The sequence below is a fragment of the Schistocerca piceifrons genome, chromosome 7, assembly GCF_021461385.2.
Source record: "Schistocerca piceifrons isolate TAMUIC-IGC-003096 chromosome 7, iqSchPice1.1, whole genome shotgun sequence".
Classification (NCBI taxonomy): domain Eukaryota; kingdom Metazoa; phylum Arthropoda; class Insecta; order Orthoptera; family Acrididae; genus Schistocerca; species Schistocerca piceifrons.
The window spans coordinates 503,704,338-503,724,767 of record NC_060144.1 but is presented as its reverse complement, the minus strand read 5'-3'; the positions used below and the strand labels follow the sequence as shown (position 1 = coordinate 503,724,767).

The following is a 20,430-nucleotide window of genomic DNA, read 5'->3' as shown; positions in this document are numbered from 1 at the left end:
CGTATCACAGTTATGTGTTTGCTTAAATTTCGTGCAGTGGGGCAGATGTTTATTTTTCTCATTACATTGGGACACTGGTCTGTGGCAGCTATCTTTTCACTATTTGATCAAGTTCCTCACATGTCATGCCAGTTCTCTTTGAAGGCTCTTTCCTTTGGTACAGTAAAAAGATTTCCACAGTTATAATCAAACAAAACAAAGTTGGAATCTTAATTTGGCCAGGATAGACATTCACATGCATACAGCAGAAAAGTCATCACACTGCCCATAATCACAACCACACTCTGAGATATTTATTTTTAAAGATACAGTGGGTGACGAATCTTAGTGGCCTTATCCAGTATACAATCATTTATTTATTATTCATCCAGGGACAATCTTACAATTATATAGGACTTGTCATCATAATACAATGAAAATAAGTAGCGCAAAAATATGCATGCACACAGAATATATAAGCTCAGTGACTTAAAAACTGCACTGGCTCATTCTGCCAGCACCTATTACAATGTTCTTTGATACACACAGAATTTGCTCCAGATAATGTATAATAAAAAAACATCATTTTGGTATTCATTGCTGCAGGCATCAAGGACACCCACTAATGACTCCTGAACCATGAACTTGACCATTATGGAACAATCTTCATGCACGTTAGACACTGTATGGACAGTCTTGTACACCATCTTTGCACACAAAGAAGACAAATGGAGGTCACGTGACTTCCAAGTGGTGATACATAAATCCTTATGAGGCTTGAGGGAAAGAAGACGAACTCTTGAACCTACAGACCTGAGTGAGGTATAAAAGGGGCTCTAGTTTTAAGAGTCCGAACATCTTTAAACACTCTTTCTTCCAAAATTGAGTGTCTTTGTAAATGATAAGCTCATGTGTTCTTTTTTAAGTAATTTAAAACATTTCCTACTCTATAGTTCATTTAACACTACAGAAAAATATTTGAACCTTAATGTGTAAGAACATAAACTTTCCATATAACGTTTCATCCTCAGATCACTGTGTGTATAAATGTGTGTATTATTGTAACTGTGTTTAAATATTGCATTTTTTTCATACGATAACATGACTAACCTGCACTTATTTGTATATTTAATTGATTAATACTGTTTATTTGACCATACTGGATGTTGTATTGTAATAATTGCAAGGTCGTAAAACTGGCTTATTCCATATCCTATGGTCTGTTATCACGACAGATATGGAATACTAAATAAATAAAATCAAAATAAATAGTTATACGCATTACAGAAAAACAATATTCTGCTAGGCCTACAGAAAAACTGTTGTAAAAGTTGTGCTTGGTGCTGGTGTTCCTTATGGGCAATAGTTTGTAGTGTCAAAAAATTGCTTACACATTCAGCAGCTTACTTCGAAAATACTGTAAATGGGTCTATGAAAAAGTACATCACAGTCACTGTTAATACGCACCATATAATGGAGATGCTTAGTCGCAGATACGCACAACAAAAAGACTGTTGTCACAACGGTTGTCAGAGACTGCACACGTACGTCTGTGTGTGTGTGTGTGTGTGTGTGTGTGTGTGTGTGTGTGTGTGTGTGTGTGTGTGTGTGTGGCCTATTTATGATGAAGGGCTTACTGGCTGAAAGCTTTTTTGTGGCAGTCTTTTTGTTGTGACTACCTGCAACTCAGCATCTCCGCTATATGGTGAGCATCAACTGTCCTTTTATAATATTGTTACATTCCCCCTGGATTTTCCATTGTTTGATTTTCACTGTTAATACTCTGAAACAGCCTATTCAAGTTGAGCAACAGTCTGGAAGCTGACATATCTACTCAATGACCCACACTGGTACCCACTGCAGAGTATAGGGCAGGCAGTAGTCAGCATGGATATACATCAGGGTCTCACTGTAAACCACTGAATACTTTCTTTTTATTCACTTCATTATTCATTCATGAATTTCTATTGATTAAAATATGAAGCAGAATCTTCTGGAACGCGAGACAAATCAAGTTAAATGTTGCTTTTGAAGTGATCACTGCAGAGTTTGGTTCAATGCAGCTTTCAAAGATAGTCTATCTTATGCAGATCTCATCATCTTTGCAGAGCAACTGCAACCTGCATTTACTTGGCCCCGTTTATTTTACTCTATCCCTTGATCTCCCTCTACTATTATTCCCCCCCCCCCTCCCCCAGTTTCCCTTCCTTGCCAAATAGACTATTCCTGTATGGCTTAGGATGCATTATACCAACTGAGTCCTTCCATTTGACAAGTTGTGACATAAATTTCTTTTCTTCTCAATTTGATTCAACACATCTTCATTAGTTATCCAATCCGTCCATCTAATCTTCAACATTCTTCTGTAGCAGCACATTTCAAAAACATATATTCCCTTCTCATCTGGACTGTTTATTGTCTATGTTTCACTTCTGCACATAGCTATAATCCAGACAAATACTTTCACAAAAAATTTTCTAGCAAATGTAGAGGGTGGTCCATCTGAAGTTTTGGATGAGATTATCTCAAAAACTATACATTGGGTAAAATAGTGGGTTAAGTCAAGTTCATAAGCTCAAATGGGGACATCAAATGATACTAAACTTGACCCACAGCCCCCGCCATCTTGCGTGGTGTGGGGGGAAACTTTTACATCTTAAATGGAAACCCCCATTTTTTTGCAGATTTGTATTCTCAATAAAAAAGTTTCATCTGAAACATTTTTTAAACCATTGACAGAGGGTGCTGAAATTGAGAAACATTAAAATTGGGAAAGAACTCTGATTTATTTAGAATGATCCGAGAAAGATGCATCAAATCGATGCAAAATTTGCACCAATTCTTTCATTATGCCAAATTAAGCTATATTTTCACAAAATATATCCTACCTGCCACAGTTTTTGATGGAGGGAGGCGGAATGGTATTAAAATTTTGTTAGGGAACTCTTCACAATAGCATTACTCACTCGACTGTCGTGCTACTGTGGCCAAACTGTGAACTATGGCTCAGTATAAAGGTCGGTGCAATGCCATCAGATGTCACTTCACTTTCAGATTGTGGACCGTTAACATCAACTGACTAAAGTAAATTATTCTTTAGTGAAACATGGCTCACTATCCTCCTACAGAGATTGTTGATACGGTGTCAATTTTAGGTGAATGCCGTAACAATTACACTGCAGCTGCGCAATTGTATATTGATCGTTTCCCAAACAGATGACATCCAAGCAAAAACATTATTCGAAATTGCACTCAAAGAGCTCGAAATGGATACATGTACCATCCACCTCGTCATCGCGAATACAATGAAAATAACGCTGTTACCCATACCGTTCTCGCCTGTGTTCAACTGGATCCTGAAATTAGTAGTCATGCAATTCAGGGACAAACTGGAATACCGAAATCAACTGTTTTGAGGATTTTTAAGGCACGCTTATCATATCACACTGACACAGGCATTAATGCCAAAAGATATGCAAATACACAAGCATTTCTGCCAATGGGCCTCGGAAATGATAATAGGTGACAATGATTTTTTTTTGATACGTTATGTTCACTGATGAAGCCACATTCAAAAACAATGGTGAATTAAATCATCATGATTGTCATTATTAGTCCCCTGTCAATCCACACTGGCACAGACCCATTGACAATCAACACAAATTGTCATTAATGGTCTGGTGTGGAATTTTAAATGGTTGCTTGATAGGACTGTATTTTTTTGGGTGAAATGTTACTGGGGAATCATATTTACAACTTCTCCGCGATGATTTGCTGGAGCTAATGGAAGATGTTGATTTAGAAACTAGGCAACGACTGTGGTTTCAACAGGATAGAGCAGCTCCCCATTATGTTAAAAATGTGCGGAATGTTTTAAATTTACGGTACCCTGGTCGGTGGATAGGATGCGGCGGATCAATTCAGTGGCCTCCACGTTCACCAGACCTACCATCTCCTGATTTTTTCTTGTGGGGTTATTTAAAAAATATTGTCTATGAAAGACAGCACACAACCTGAAACGATACAGAGCAATGCATTCAAAGAGCATGTGCACCCATACCACAGGATGTACTGCTCAAAACTGTGGACAACTTTTGCAGACAATTGACTTTATGCATTGAAGCAAATGGGGATAATTTTGAACAATTTCTTTGTGGCTAATTTCATTAATTAAGCACACCAAATTGTGAGAGGTAAGAGGACTCACACTAATGAAGCACCTGAACATGTGAGAGGCAAGGGGACTCTCACTAATGAAGCACCCCATGGGAACATCATTCCACTACGTCCATGTCGTCGTTCCTGGGTAACGCTAAAAGTAGGATACAGTATGTTTTGTACAAAAATAGGTTAATTTGGCATAACGAAAGAATTGGTACACATTTTTTATTGATTTGATGCGTCTTTCTTGGATAATTCTAGATAAATAAGAGTTCTTCCACAATTTTCCTTTTTCTCTATTTCCGTGCCATCTGTCAATGGTTTTAAGAAAAATGTTTCAGACAAAACTTGATTACTTTTTTATGGAGAATCCGAATCTGGAATAAAAAATGGGTGTTTCGATTTAAGATTTAAAAGTTGACCCCCACCCCACCCAAGAGGGCAGGGGCTGGTGGTCACGTGTAGAATCATTTGATGTCTCCCTTTGAGTGTGTGAACTTGTCTTGCCCACTATTTTTACCCAATGTATAGTTTTCGAGACAATCTCATCTGAAACTTCAAATGGACCACCGTGTATATTAGGTGTTAAATATTTCTATTTTGAAGAAACACTTTTCTTGCTATAACTAGTCTGTAACTAACACACTTTCTAAGTCAGGCATCATCAGATGCCCAAGTACCAAAACATGTTTAATTTTAATGTCTCATTTCCTAATCTAATCCCCTCAGCATCACTGATTTAATCCAAACACACACCATTTTTACAACTGTTTACGTTCATCTTACATCTTTTCAAGACTATCCATTCCATTGAACTTACCTTCCATATCCTTTGATGACACAATTACAATGTCATCAGCAAATCTGAAAGTTTTTATTTCTTCTCCTGAACTTTAAAACTCATTCCACATTTACCTTTGATTTCCTTTTACTGCTTGCACTGTATTTATCGAATAACATGGGAGAACAGGATTTAAACCTATCTCACTGCCTTCTCAATTATTGCCCCCTCCCGTAACTTCTGACTCTTATATATGCTGTTAGATTTCTACACAAGTCATACATAACATCTGGCTTCTTGTAGCTTATGACTGCTGCCTTGAGAAAGTACCTAAGGGACCTGAACAAACATCTGGCAACTTCCAAGTTCCATTTGCAGATTAGTGTACTAGATCTGTTTTCACAACATTCACTATTTTGGAACTGGAACCATCCAAACAAATCCTCAAGTTGGGTGAGCCACTGTTTCTTTTCTAATGGAGCTAGAGTCCACAACTTGTCATCTTGACTTCTGCAGAACACAGAAATACCACAATGGAAGATTAGAAAACAATATTCTAAATATAATTAGGGTGTTTTATAAAATGCATTTTAACCATTAGCTGTTTATTGACCATTACTCATCTACCGGTTTTTGTTATTAGCCACACTCCAGAATGTAGGATACAACAAATTAGTCGTCGTACCCTACATCCTGGATGACGGTTAATGACAAACTGGTAGATGGCTAATGGGACAATAAACAGCTGACAGTTAAAATGCATTTTATAAAATACTTTATGGCTGTTGAACCTCACCTTATGGAAACATTATAAATCAGGGCGGTTATTGTATGGCATTTTTTAAAATTTTTGATACTGTTCCATGGGCAACAGCACCCTTTCCCCTCCTTCAGGTTGGTTTCATTTCATGAAAAAATTAGTTGTGTGAAATATGTACCAAGTAGAATAAGGAGAGGATGTGCCCCTGAAAATTCAGAAAAAAAGAAAGAAAGCCTTCAACAGAGAAAAATATTACTTCTGTAAAGTACAGTCATTAAGAAGTTAATGTAGAATGGTTTTTAAAAACAGTATACATGACGTGATTTTATTTTCCTGTGACCCCATGACACAATGATGAGAAGGCAAAGTGATCTGAGGCCGTCCTTTTTATGGCCCAGCCAGCACCACTCCAGACACCTTTCAATTTCGACAAGGTTAATTTATTGTTCGGGTATTACTCAAAGAAATACATGGAAGCAAACTGTCAACAGGATCTTAACGGTTTTCTTTTACAATTTGAGGTTGTGCAAATTAACTACGTGTCAAATTGAAACAGTAGCTGTAGAGTAAATGATGATTTATCAGCAAAAGTAAAAACTGTCACAGGAGCTAAGAAAAAACATACCAAACTTAGAAACTTTGTGTAAACAATGGAGTCAACTAAAAAAACGGTGGTGGGGAGCTGGAAAACATCGGAAGTTCACAGGGGAAAAGAAAATGAGGTTTCCAAAAACTTGAGGACTAGCACATGTTAATGGCTAGAGGAAGATAACCCATTTGTGATAAATCATTGAATTAAAGGAGGGCCAACATTTGTGCGTAGAACTGACCGCAAGTCATTTTAGAAAGAAAGCTAGTAAGTTAACTGGGACAGGCCTAATGAGTAAGAGAAGCAAACCTGAAATTCTGTGATTATGTAAGTGTGATAAAAATTTTATGAGTAAATTGATTTGAACATTAAGTAAAATCTACCAATACTTTAATTTTGATAGTGTCACCCATTTTGTAATCTAAATTACTCTCTGAAAGAGCAAGAAAATATCTTTGAAACTCTTGCTGAATGGTGTTTCCAGTCATACCTTCAAGCATTAGTTTCTGGCACATCAAATAAAGACTCTTTTAGACACATTTTTAGAAACATTATCAGGAAACGATCTCAATGTATTTACCCTGTAGGCATCAGATATGGAAGTACTACGGAATGGAGAACCAGCTGAAGTTCTCTGAGGCTATATGTATTATGATCATGAATAGCTCTACAGGCAGTTCACTTGAAGAGGAATGGGCACCTCTAAAAAGGGCATTCACAGAAACTGGAAACAAAAACATAAGCACCAAGAGGATAGCTGCGAAAAAACCATGGGTAACAGAAGAAATACTTCAGTTGGTAGATGGAAGAAGAAAGTATAAAAATATTCACGGAAATTCAAGATTAAAGAAATACAAGTCACTTAGGAACAAAATAAGCAGGAAGTGCATGGAAGCTATGAGGAAACGGCTGTATGAAAAATGTGAAGAAATCGGAAAAGAAATTACCGTTGAAAGGACTGACCCAGGATACAGAAACGTAAAAACAACCTTCAGTGAAATTAAAAGCAAGGTTGGTAATATTAAGAGTGCAATGGGAATTACAATATTAAATGCAAAGGAGGAAGCAGATATGTGGGAAGTGTATACTGAAGGCCTCTATGATGGGGAAAACTTCCTGAAAAGATGATAGCAGAAGAAACAGGAGCTGATATAGAAGAGATAAGGGATCAAGTATTAGAATCAGAATTTAAAAGAGCTTTGGAAGACTCAAGATCGAATAAGGCAGAAGGGATAGATGACATTCCACCAGAATTTCTAAAATTGTTGGAGGAAGTGGCAACAAAATGACTATTCACGTTGGTGTGTAGAATGTATGAGTCTGCCAAAATACCATCTGACTTTTGGGAAAAATTATCCACAGAATTTCAAAGATTGCAAGAGCTGAAAAGTGTGGGAATTGTCACAAAATCAGCTTAAAAGCTCATGCATTCAAGTTGCTGACAAGAATCATACACAGAAGAATCAAAAAGAAAATTGAAGATGTTTTAGTTTGGCTTTAGGAAAGATAAAGGCACCAGAGAGGCAATTCTGACTTTGCGGCTGATAATGGAGACAAGACTAAAGAAAAATCAAGACACCTTCATAGGATTTGTCGACCTGGAAAAGTATTTGACAATGTAAAATGGTGCAAGATGCTCAAAATTGTGAGAAAAATAGGGGTGGCTATAGGGAAAGACAGGTAATATACAATACATACAAGAGCCAAGAGGGAACAGTAAGAGTGGAAGACCAAGAACAAAGGGCTCAGACTAAAAAGGGTGTAAGATAAGGATGTAGTCTTTCACACCTACTATCCAAACTAAGCACTGACGAAGCAATGACAGAAATAAAAGAAAGGTTCACAAGTCGGATTAAAATTCAATGTGAAAGAATACAAATGATAAGATTCATTGACGACATCATTATGCTCAGTGAAATTGAAGAAGAATTACGGCTTTGCTGAATGAACTGAACAGTCTAATGAGTACAGAATATGGACTGAGAGTAAATCAAAGAATGATGAAAGTAATGAGAAGCAGCTGAAATAAGAGCAGCAAAAAACTTAACATCAGCATTGGTGATCACAAGAGAAGTAGACGAAGTTCAGGTATTCTGCTGTCTAGGCAGAAAATAATCCATGATGGACGGAGCAAGGACATAAAACACATCTTAGCACAGGCAAAAAGTGCAGTCCTAGTCAAGAGAAGTCTACTAGTATCAAACATACGCCATAATTTCAGGAAGAAGTTTATGAGACTTTACATTTGGAGCACAGCATTGTACGGTAATGAAGCATGGACTGTGGGAAAACCAGAACAGAAGAGGAAGGATTGGGTTCTCTGGAGAAATGGTGAGGAACGAAATACTTGGAAAACACTGACAAGAAGACACCACGGAATAACTTCCACGGTTCTAGAGGGAGCTGTAGAGGGTAAAAGCTGTAGAGGAAAACAGAGAAAGGAATACATCCAGCAAATAACTGAGGATAGAGGTCACAAGTGCTACTCTGAGATAAGAGGTTGGCACACGAGAGGAATTTGTGGTGGAACACATCAAACCAGTCAGAAGACTGATGGCTTTAAAAGAAAGCATGAACCCAAGAGAGCACTGCAGGTGATTTTGTGCTGTTAGCAAAGGCACTCACGTCAATCACATGCTGCCATAGCCCATTAACATCATTTCACCACACTGTCCTAATGGATACATTCATTGTACGTCTCACATTGATTTCTACAGTTATTTCACATTGTGTTGCCTGTCTGTCAGCACTGAAACTCCAAACAAATGCTGCCGCTCTTGGTCATTATGTGAAGGCTGCAGGCCACTGTGTTGTCCTTGGTGAGAGGTAATGGCTGAAGTTTGGTATTCTTGGCACACTCTTGACACCATGGATCTTGGAATATTAAATTCCTTAATGAACTTCAAACCTGAATGTCCCATGTGTCCAGCTCCAACTACCATTCTGCATTCAGAAGCTGTTAATTCTGTCATGCAGCCATAATCAAGTCAGAAATCTTATAACGTGAATCACCTGACTACAAATGACAGCAGCGCCAATGCTTTGTGTATGCAATACTATCACCACCTGTATGTGCGCATATCGCTATCCAATGACTTTTGCCTCATCCATGTAGATAATTGCATCATATGCAAAATTTCTGAGGTTGTTATTAATATACAACATGAACAGTGAGAGTATCAATACAATGCCCTGGGGCATTTCTGAAGCTATATCTATGTCTGCTGATGGCTCTCTGTCCAAGCTGCATCCTTGATACCAAGGAATCCTCAGTTCAGTCACAAATATAATTTGACACACCATATGATCATATTTTATTTCATAAACTTTGCTATGGTGCCAATTCAAGTGCTTTTAGGAAATCAAGACATACTGCATTTTCCTGAATGCCTTGGGCCACAGTTTTTAGGATGTGATATCAGAAACATGTGAATTGTGTTCTGCATGACTGATGTTTTGGGAATACATGCTGGTTAGCATGGAGGAGGTCATTCTGTCTGAGATACCTCATTATATCTGAGCTCAAAATATTTTGTAATATTCTATGACAGATGGGCATCAATGACATTGGACGGCAGTTCTGTGGATCACTTCTGCTGTCCTACTTGTTTAAATGTGACCTGTGCTTTCTTCCAATTACTGCATCTGCTTCTGTATAGATGCTAATAGGGATTCCATTGAGCCCTTGAGCATTGTTCAATTTTAGTGATGTAAGATGTTTCTCAACACCACTGACAATAGCACTTACTTCAGCAGCCTCCCTTTTAAAGGAATATTTGGTAATGGAGTTGAGCATTTTTACTTTCAATCTTCTAACCTCAATTTTAGTTCCCAACTTGTCCAAAGGTGTCTGGACACTAACTTTGATGCCCATGACAGCCTATATGTAAGAACAGTATTTCTTTGGATCTTGTGGTAAGATTCTACTACGGTAGTCATAAAAGGCTTTACGCATTGCTCTTTTGACATTCATTCACTACTATCTCTCTATCCTTTGTACTTTGGTAATCATTGTTGCTAAAACTCGACAATTACCACATGGTTGCTGGTACCAGTTCCAATATAGAAATCCACAAAGAGGTCATATCTATTTGATGCCCTCAGATGTAATATATTTCTGTTATGAGTGGGCTTCCAAACTATTTGTCCTAGACAGTTTCAGGGGAAACATTTATTGTTGCTGAAAAGGACTTTTGTCATGCCCACCACTTCAAAAACTTGAACTAACCCAATCTGATTGTGGGGTGATGAAAATTCTCTCCAATGATGACAGTACAATCAGGGACTTGTATTAGTGAACTGAGGTTTTCACACAAGATTACAGTTACGTCTGGTGGTGAATCTGCTGCTTAATAGCAAGATCCAGTTTCAAGTTACATCCAACCATGAGTCTGAGTCTTGCCCAAACAACTTCACATGCAACTTCAGTTTCTCTCTTGGTGGATCTGCATTGGACTACTGCCACAAATACACTACTTTCATTTACCACTGGCCAATCCTTTTGACACACAGTTGGATTTATCCTATAAATGTAACTATAAACATAAGGGTTACATTTAGCACCTTTCTGTACCTGGTATTATGTGAGATCCACTGCATTTTAAGTGGCAATTGAAATTGTGGCACTTTGTTGCAAATTCTATGATTTTAATAGTCCAGTAGTTCAGGGATTCATAAAGCTATCACTATCTAGACTGGATGTAGAGTCACAGAATCTAAAAAACCCTTTTGTGTGTACCAGAAATACGAGTACAATTGGCTAAGAGGGTAGCAAGCTCTTATGTTTAGTGTAACCTTGAGAAATTTAGGATGGACATTACAGTTCTCAATCCTATGGCAGAAGTCAAGAAGGTCAACTCCTTCCTTGTTACTGAACCTTGAATGCAGCTGGTTAAAGCCTCCCAGTCAATCTATACCCCGGTGGCCATGATCAGTTTTGGTGACAATGCTGCTGACTGTCAGCTCTGTGGGAATTCAGTTAGCAAGACTGGTGTTCTTAGCCTTCTCTGCCAGTCATTGGAATGATCCAAGTATGTCCTCAAAATGCGGGTGAATGGTATCATTTGTTTTCACATGTACCAGAGTATATAGCTAGTTGCACCCTGCTCTTTTAATGGCTACTGGAACTCTCTTCAATATGTGCAATACGGCCGCCAAGGCACACACTACAAGTGTACAAGGTGATCCTTCTCATCCCTTGCAGCCAATTACATATGGGGTACCATTATTCACTGTAAGTTTGAACTGCTTATGATTGACAGTCAACTACTCTTCTGTGTTCGCTTGCTATTAACAAACCAAAATCTTTCTTGAAACTAGTAAGCGAAAGGCACTAGGAATATTATCATTTGGTAGCATATATGGTCAGTCTGACAGTAGAAAAATTAGTGAATTAAGAACTTTCAACTAAATGAATTCCTGAATGCCTGAAAAAGAGTAAGCCTGCAACTACTTATAAGCATGGTGATATGAAAATTCTACAAATTATACGTCAATTACTACTACATCCATCTTGCCTAAAATAGTGGGAACTGTCACAAAAAATTGTATGTTACATTTTACAGAGGAGAATAACATACTCAAAGAGGCACAGCATACTTCTGGAAAAATGCAGATATATCACGACAGCAGCAGTTAACATTGCAGGCAATGTAACTGTGGCACTAGATCAGCAAAGAGAAGTCTGGGGCAATTTTCCTTGTCGATGCTAAAGCATTTGATTGTGTATGTCACATCATACTAATACATAAACTAATACTGTCATGGTATCAGAGGAATAGCAACTGAAATAAAAGAATATTTTTTCTGGAAAAGAGAGACCCATGTGTGGAAGTCAAGCATAAAATAAATTATGCTATTAATTTATCACTGGTGTACCTTCGGGATCAGTAATTCCGTAGCAACAAATTCAGAGAAGTTCATATTTTGACTGTCCACTCACTTCACATATTCACAACAATAATGTACTTGAAAACAAATCGCACTGCTCAGTTCAATACATACTTACATTATCAGAATATGGGAAATAAGGATGTTTATTTTGTTCATAGAGAGCAACATAATTTAACTGAAAAGGAACCCACAATTTTGGGTGCAGCCTTTACAATAAACTAACATACAAAATAAAATGATGAGAAGACTCCCATAGTCAGAATTAAATTGAGAAGCTATTAGGTCCCATCTTGTCTATGTAGTCTAAAACAGTTCCTAAGGCTAGACATTAGAGAGGAACATATTCAAATTACAAATTATTAAGATCACTCTGGATCCATAAACCAAGAAATGTAAGTATGCAGTGTCATTATTTGTTTATATAAGAATGGTCCCACGGTTGTTATTCTCTTGCATGTGTTCCAAGTAGTGCTGAAGTAATGAAGCAGCCAAAAAGTAGAAATGTGATTATGAGTCAGTAAATTGGTGTTTATTTCCAAGTATGGTTTAATTGTGGTTTATCTTGATTAGTGTATGTTTGTGAAATGTGTATTAAGTACTGCAGATATAATACCAAGTGAGGGGTAACAGAGAGCACCTAGCCCGCACCTCCCCACACCGCTCTTTGCTACCGAAAAAACCCCACTTCGCAAACTGCACACACACCTTGCCCTGCCAAAGAAACAGGCATCATATCAATTCTTAAGGTAGCTGAAAAATGGATACTGAGTAGCAGCACATGTACTCAGTCATTTGTCAAGAAATCTAAAGCACTATGTTGAGGATATTTTCCACACTGTAGGCGGGTATGCGACATCTACAGCCACCTTAGGTTTTCCGGACATTTTCACCAACATGACAGTGGAAACATGTACAAGATATGTTTGGATCAATAAGACCAGATATGCATAGTAATTGTTATGCCTATGCCATCAATTTGATCCCATCAGCAGATCTCTAGAATCATACAGAACAATTCTGATGGGTACTACAAACATTTGGCCATAGATTTTACCTATGTACCAATTTAAAGAGTCTGTACATTAGGTATAAGTAGCTAAGGTAGTGCAACTGTTCTGTAATGTAATCCAAGGAGAATTAAATTACTGATACTGAACTTTATGATCGAATGAGTACATCACACATCCTTATTTGAGAGCTTTATGAGAGAGATGGGGCAGAGGATTTTATAACATATTTAATTACATCTTCTTAATATCTAATGTGATAGAAACAATAATTTTATACATTTGTGTTGCGTAAAATTGCTTAAGTTATGTGATTTGAAATGCTGAGCATTTTATCAAGATTTTATTCGAAATATAAAAAACTGTAAGTTCCCTGAATGAAATTTTCAGTCTGCAGCACAGTGTGCATTGGTGCAAAACTTCCTGGCACATTAAAACTGTGTGCCACACCGAGACACAAACTCGGGATCATTAGCTATACTTCTACCAGTACCTTGTCTTCTTCCTTATGAACTTCACAGAAGCTCTATTAAAAAACTTCCACGGCTATCACTCATGGAAGAAAGGATATTACGGAGACATGGCTTAGCCACAGCCTAGGGGACATTTCCACAATGAAATGTTCACCCTGCAGCGGAGGTCCCGAGTTCAAGTCTTAGTCTGGCACACAGTTTTAATCTGCCAGGAAGTTTCATATCCTAATTACGTTTGTAATCCCAAGGAGGTTGACTGGAGTCAGAATCATTTCTGAACTTTCACAAAAAAAGGTACGCCTAGTTCCTTTATAAATAAAATTTTCTAAAGATGATGTTAAACTTGTCTCACGACTGACTGCAGCAGTATGCCATTCTCAGCTGCTTGGAAAAGCATTAGTTATTAATATTTGAATACATTTTATTCTCTATTTTGTTATTTTTTTACTTTTATTCATAGAGATTTCACTAAGACAACAAAGTATAAACACCATGGAACTATAAAAACTACACCATCCCATGGAGAAAACAAATCATAATAACAAGAGCCGATGATTGGAGTGCACCAATGTTAAGCATACATGCTTCTATATTCATTATTGTAAGCTTGGATATTAATTCAAGCTGTTTACCACCCACAGTAACATAGGGGCCTATTATGAAAAATCTCCCTGCCCCCTCCCCTCCTTGAAACAACTATTGCTAAAGAACACAAGACTTGTCTTAACCAACTTTCGCCCTTGCCCTTTCTTTTGCCATTGTATTACCTCAATTATTCTATCAAAAGCAAATATTTAAATTCAACAAAAGTTTTAAACATTTTTGTGTGTCAGTTCTGTTTCAAGTGCCTATTTCTATGACAGCTACATGTACACACCTACCCCTAACATTGTTGCAAACTGGTTAATGTAAGTGTACACACAGAATGATCAGTGAACATTTTCATAACTTAAAACCTCTGGAGAGAGCGGAAAGTATTTTACAGCTATTGGTCAGAGTGTACTATCTGTCACAGTACTGTGGTTGCAAGTACAAACATACAGGTAGCAATACTGTTACCCAACACAGAGAGACATAAATCAGGTGTGTAATATGCTCTACTCAGGAAACTATCCACAACATAAAAGCTTTAAAGTGGGTGTGAAAGAAAGTGTAATAGCTGCACACTGTATGAAACAAAGTTTTGTATGTATAAATTGTATTTCTGAATCATTGCCAAAATGGGTTTCATGCAAGGGGGCAGTGAGTCTAAAACTATGTAACTATGTGAGCACATACCATAAAGCTTATCGATGCCTTTACAAGACTTGATGAGCGATTCTACTTTTTTTGGTAGTCCAAAGAACGGACCATCAAGACGACTTAGATCTTTGCTACTGTCCATGCTTATGTTTTCATTACAAAACAATTTTGGTGTTACAGGTTTCTGCGCATTCATTACCAATGCTTGTCGTATTTTTTCTTGCATTGTGATAGCCGGCGTTTGTTCTAGGCCTATACATTTAGATTTATTTTCATTTAGTACGCTGTGAATCATAGATTCATTGGTCCAGTTAATGGACAAATCTTTCAAATTATCATGTATTTCATTATGGTTAACTATTCTTTGTTCAGTATCATTGGCACATTCAAATTCTCCTGCGTTGGTTGCACATGTATCAAAGCCTTGACTTGCGAAGAAGTTTTTAAGTTCGTCAGGTATCTCATCAGTACCTGTTTCTTTAGTCTCGACGATACCGAGATCTATGGCCTGTAAAACAGAATCATCTTGGGTAAGCATCTGCTTTTGTGTGAAACTAATAGTTTCAGTCGAAATGCTGGGGCACAAGTTGCCATTTACGTTTTTAAATAATTTCTCTCTTAATCTTCTACTTACTGGAGATTTTTTTGTAATGATTCGTTTCTGCTTCGAATTTCTTATAGGCGTTATATTCTCGATCAATGTACTAAATAGAGCCTGATCTGTTTTAAGCAGCTGCGACACGTATCCAGTTTCTTTAGTCTGTTGTGAAGCTCTTCGTTTGCTTTTGTTTTCTACCGAGTCATTAACAGTGGTCCTTTTCCTTCGAGGGGTGGATTCTGATAGAGGTAAGACTGTTGTCGTTGGCAACTGGCACATAGAAATGTCAAGAATATTAACCTGCGTTCCTTCTAGTACAGCCTCTTCGCACTTTCCCAAATTAGAACACGATTTACTTTTACTGCTCCACTTAACGTACCCCATATCAATATTTGCTTCTTTATGTCGAATATTTAACTTCATAATCTTCTTGTCAGTCATTTTCGTAATTAATTTGATGCAGAGAACACATTATCACACAAAGCCACAGTTCAAAACACTAACTTCGGCCTTCATCAGCACAGTATACCGGCAATATGTTGTCATCATTTCAAATCTTAAGTTCTTCACTATCACAACTATTTGTCCTTCAGGTCAGTTTTTAAACTACACTACGGGCAATCAGTTATCGATGATCAAATAATTCACACGACTTTTTTTAACTCATACGCAACGATTCACCAACTTACAAGCCCATACCTCCCGCCTTCTTTGTAAAAGGTGTCGGCAGGCGGCGCGGTAGTCGCAAACAAATGAACCACATCTAATTCAAAGTGAGTTGTCATCGAGTATTCCATCACAAGTGAGATATGGCATAGGCTACAGAATCTCAAAAAGCTTACATGTCCTTGACTTTTCTGATACTTATTGTACAACGGTTTTGTTATCAACGCTCAAGAAATAAGGCTACCAAATAATTGCAACTTCCTTTTGCGTCTCTCTCGCTTCTGTCTTAAGTAACGTCACATTATTTAATAGTAGACGAATATCCTGCATTACCTTACTTTTATGGCAATACACATATTAGTTTTCATATAATCACTTCCAGAATTGTCACCGGTTTGTTTGAATGTGAATAGTAAATCTATATCATGAAAGCATTCGTGTTAATCTAAAAAACTACGGTGTAGTAAGAGTATGTTTAATTTTCGTCTTGTCGTTTCTTGGATGTGCGATGCAAGAACCAAGAATTACACCTGATTAGGCATTTGTTGGAGATTGCATAAGTCAACTACAAGCGTGTCAGGTAATGCGCAATCATTTTGTTTGAAATTAGTGAGAGATTGTTATTAATTTTTTTATTTCCTCGAGAATGTGCCCAATTTTTTTATAAGCTAAATTAAACTTCACGAGAACTACTGCTGGCGCAAATAAGCATCACAACAAATTGATGACGCGCTTGTATACAAAAACAGACATACATTGCTTCGTTTCTGTAAGACGTTAAGAAATGAGAACATTCTTTTGAATATGGGGTCTCTCGGCTCAGGTGAATGGAAATTTTCTAAGTATTTTGCAGCGAAAAAAGAAAAGAATTGTTTTTTTCTGAAAAACGATCTGCTTGCTTTCAGTCTTAAGTATCAGCTAAAATTTAAGAATTTTTCCCACAGAAAAGTCTGTAGTCTCGTGCTCAGGAGCAACGACACGGTGGTTATGATTTGAATAAGCCGCTAGACCTCACGGTAACAGCGAATGTACGACTTTATAGTTCCACGAGCGGCCACTAGTGGCTCTCGCTACTTTCAGCGTTAGCGTCTGTGGTAACACTGTGGGAAGCGCGCCAGTCTCCGTTTACGACTGTTGTACGGGCGAATCCGCTGGTGCTTACATTTTTTATCTTGTGCGGGCGTGAGTGGTTTTTCGCACATGCACGTTTTCGAACATCCGATGCCGCGGCCGGCATATGATGCGGAAAAGCAGGTACAGCTTTTACTGCTAATCTTCTTTTATGGATAGAAAACTAAAATTATGAAACGGAATATGTGCTGATTTGCTTGAACGTGTAATAAACCAGGGAAAAGTGTCTTAAATACCACGAGAACATACCGGAAACGAAGCTGTTGTCATGTAAAAATTATTTAAATGGTGAAAGTAGGTAGCTGTTTAGTTTTCTCTTTTCTCAAGTACGTGGAATTTTGTTTGTGTCTTCGTATTCTTCGAAACTTAAACTTAATAACTGTTCGTTCATTGCATTTTCAACATATTAACTGTTTCTGCAATTATTACTGGGGAGATACTCATTTTCGTCTCGTAAGAAATGATCTCTTCGTTTTTCAAAGGTAAATTTGAAAAAAAATGTTGATTATTAAATTAAGACATGAATTAATAACTTGACTGGCGGCACAGCAAAACAGATATTTTCTTTATAACAGACACAGTACCAATGCTTATTTAATATGGTCACAGTCAATTCTGATAGAATAATATATTCTATTTAAGAGTCCATATTTCTCCAGTTAGCTGAAGTGTTTTCTGTTCTTATTCTAAAATGTATTATTTCCCGGCTACGTTAAAAATTTGATCATCTCCCACGGCAAGTAGACTCGGACTCAACAGTTAAAAATATTCTATTATATGCATGAGGGTTGCGTTTTCAAAAACAAATTTTTATTGGAGAAAGTATAACACGCTGTCTATTAGTAGTATTGATTGTAGATCACGTCCTTGTGGACAAGACTATTTTTTCTTTTTTTTTTCAGCGAGCAGGGTGGCACAATAATCAAGGCATCTGACTAGCGTTTGGAGAGAGTGGTATTCATACTCTAGACTGGCCATCCAGATTTCTGTTTTCCGTGATTTCCTTAAACCTCTGACGACACCTTGGGAAAGTACGCAACCAATTTTCTACTTCATCCTCGTCCTATACAAGGTTGTGATTAGTCCATATGACCTTATCAGCAACAGGATGTTAGTTCCTAGTTTTTATTTTCTTTTTTTCCTTGGTTTTAGTGAGTTATTTAAGCCGTGTTCATTCGTTATTTGATGTACAGGCTGTGTTTACGTAACGTCAAACGTACTTTTGCTTCTGGCACCAGTCACATGATTATATTCCCTACAAGACCTGGCAGCCAAGAATAATTTCCGTGAAATCTGCCATTGATGCGAAACCACGGTGCAGTTCTAATGTGATGGGGAAATATTGCGCTTTCCATCCCCAGCAGGCTAGGGTTCATAGTAGCGACTACAGTTTCACGGCAATACAAAGTACGAAAATTTTGAAACTAGCTTGCTTACAGAAAGGTTCATCTATAAGAAGCAGTCAAATGAAAAAGAGACACGGAAAAATAGTAACTTAACTTTTTAATATTCCAAAAGTAATCGGCTTAGCTGTTAATACATTTATCCCATTGTGAGGCAAGACACTCAGTAGTTTCATGGGAAAATGTTTGCAGTTTCCTATGGAACCATGATTACTCCCTGACGTGTACGTCATCGTCCGAAGCAAATCGCCGGTCACGAATGTCTCTCTTCAGTGTCCAAAAATAAGGAAAAAGCAAGGGGTGCGCTCGGACTGTATCGAGGATGTGTAAGGGCTTGCCGTCAATTTGGCTCAGACGAAGACGTGCACGTCTGGGAACAAACATCATTCCGTAGGCAACCGCAAATATTTTTCCATGAAGAAACTGTCTATCTCCTCTCAACTGAGGTATAAGTTTTAACAGTTATGGCGATTATTTTTGAAGTAATAAATAGTTTACTTACATTTTCCCACCTGTCTCTTTTTCATTTGTCTGCCAGTTATAGAATGAATACATCTACATGGATCTCTGCAAATCACTTTTAAGTGCCTGGCAGAGGGTTCATCGAACCAAATTCACACTTCTCTGTTATTCTAATCCCGTATAGCGCACAGAAAGAACGAACAGCTATACCTTTCCGTACGAGCTCTGGTTTCCCTTATTTTATCATGGTGATCGTTTGTTCCTATGTAAGTCGGCGTCAACAAAATATTTTCACACTCTGAGGAGAAAGTTGGTGATTGGAATTCCGTGAGAAGATTCCTTCGCAACGAAAAACGCCTTTGTTTTAATGACGTCCATCCCAAATCCTGTATCATTTCTGCGACACTCTCTCCCCTATTTCGTGATAATACAAAACGTGGTGTCCTTCTTTGAACTTTTTCGATGTACTCCGTCAGTCCTATATGGTAAGGATCCCACACCGCGCAACAGTTTTCTAGAAGAGGACAGGCGTAGTGTAGGCAGTCTCCTTACTAGACATGTTGCATTTTCTAAGTGTCCTGCCAATAAAACGCAGTCTTTGCTTAGCCTCCCCCACAACATTTTCTGTGTCTTCCTTCCGGTTTAAGTTGTTCGTAACTGTAATTCTTAGGTATTTAGTTGAATTTACGGCCTTTAGATTTGACAGATTTATCGTGTAACCGAAGTTTAACGGATTCCTTTCAGCACTCATGTGGGTGACCTCACATTTTTCGCACCAAACAGATATCTTTTCTAAATCGTTTTGCTATTTATTTTGATCTTCTGTTGACTTTACTAGTCGATAAACGACAGCGTCATCTGCAAACAACCTAAGACGGCTGCTCAGATTGTCTCCCAAATCGTTTATATAGATAAGGAACAGCAAAGGGTCTATAACACTACCTTGGGGAGCGCCAGAAATCACTTATGTTTTACACGATGACTTTCCGTCAATTACTACGAACTGTGACCTCTCAGACAGGAAATCACGAGCGATGTGTCAACATTTCGTTAAACGTCGCTTTGAGGCGAAAGTTCTGGCTTGTCCTCTATGAATATACGTCCCTTGTACCACATACTGTGCTTGAGATGGTATTGTTTCATTCATGGTGTTTCGCAGATTTCTTTAAGAAAGAGAAGCTCCAAGAAAGTGAAACGAGTCAAACTACGTAATACAAAAAGACAGTCAACTCGGAGAAACGTAACTTTATTAGCCCTAGAACACTAAAGGGGGGGGGGGGGGGGGG

The 20,430-nt window shown here is 37.8% G+C and overlaps 1 protein-coding gene across 1 annotated transcript in view; it reads right to left on the bottom strand.

Moving 5' to 3' along the window:
* LOC124805097 (helicase POLQ-like) overlaps positions 1-16,186 on the bottom strand; it is a 105,337-nt gene extending 89,151 nt beyond the window's left edge. Inside the window, exon 1 of the mRNA XM_047265539.1 lies at positions 14,921-16,186. Coding sequence (XP_047121495.1) covers positions 14,921-15,923 — 1,003 coding nt within the window. The 5' untranslated portion in view covers positions 15,924-16,186. The remainder of the gene's footprint in view (positions 1-14,920) is intronic.
* Positions 16,187-20,430: the final 4,244 nt, after the last annotated feature.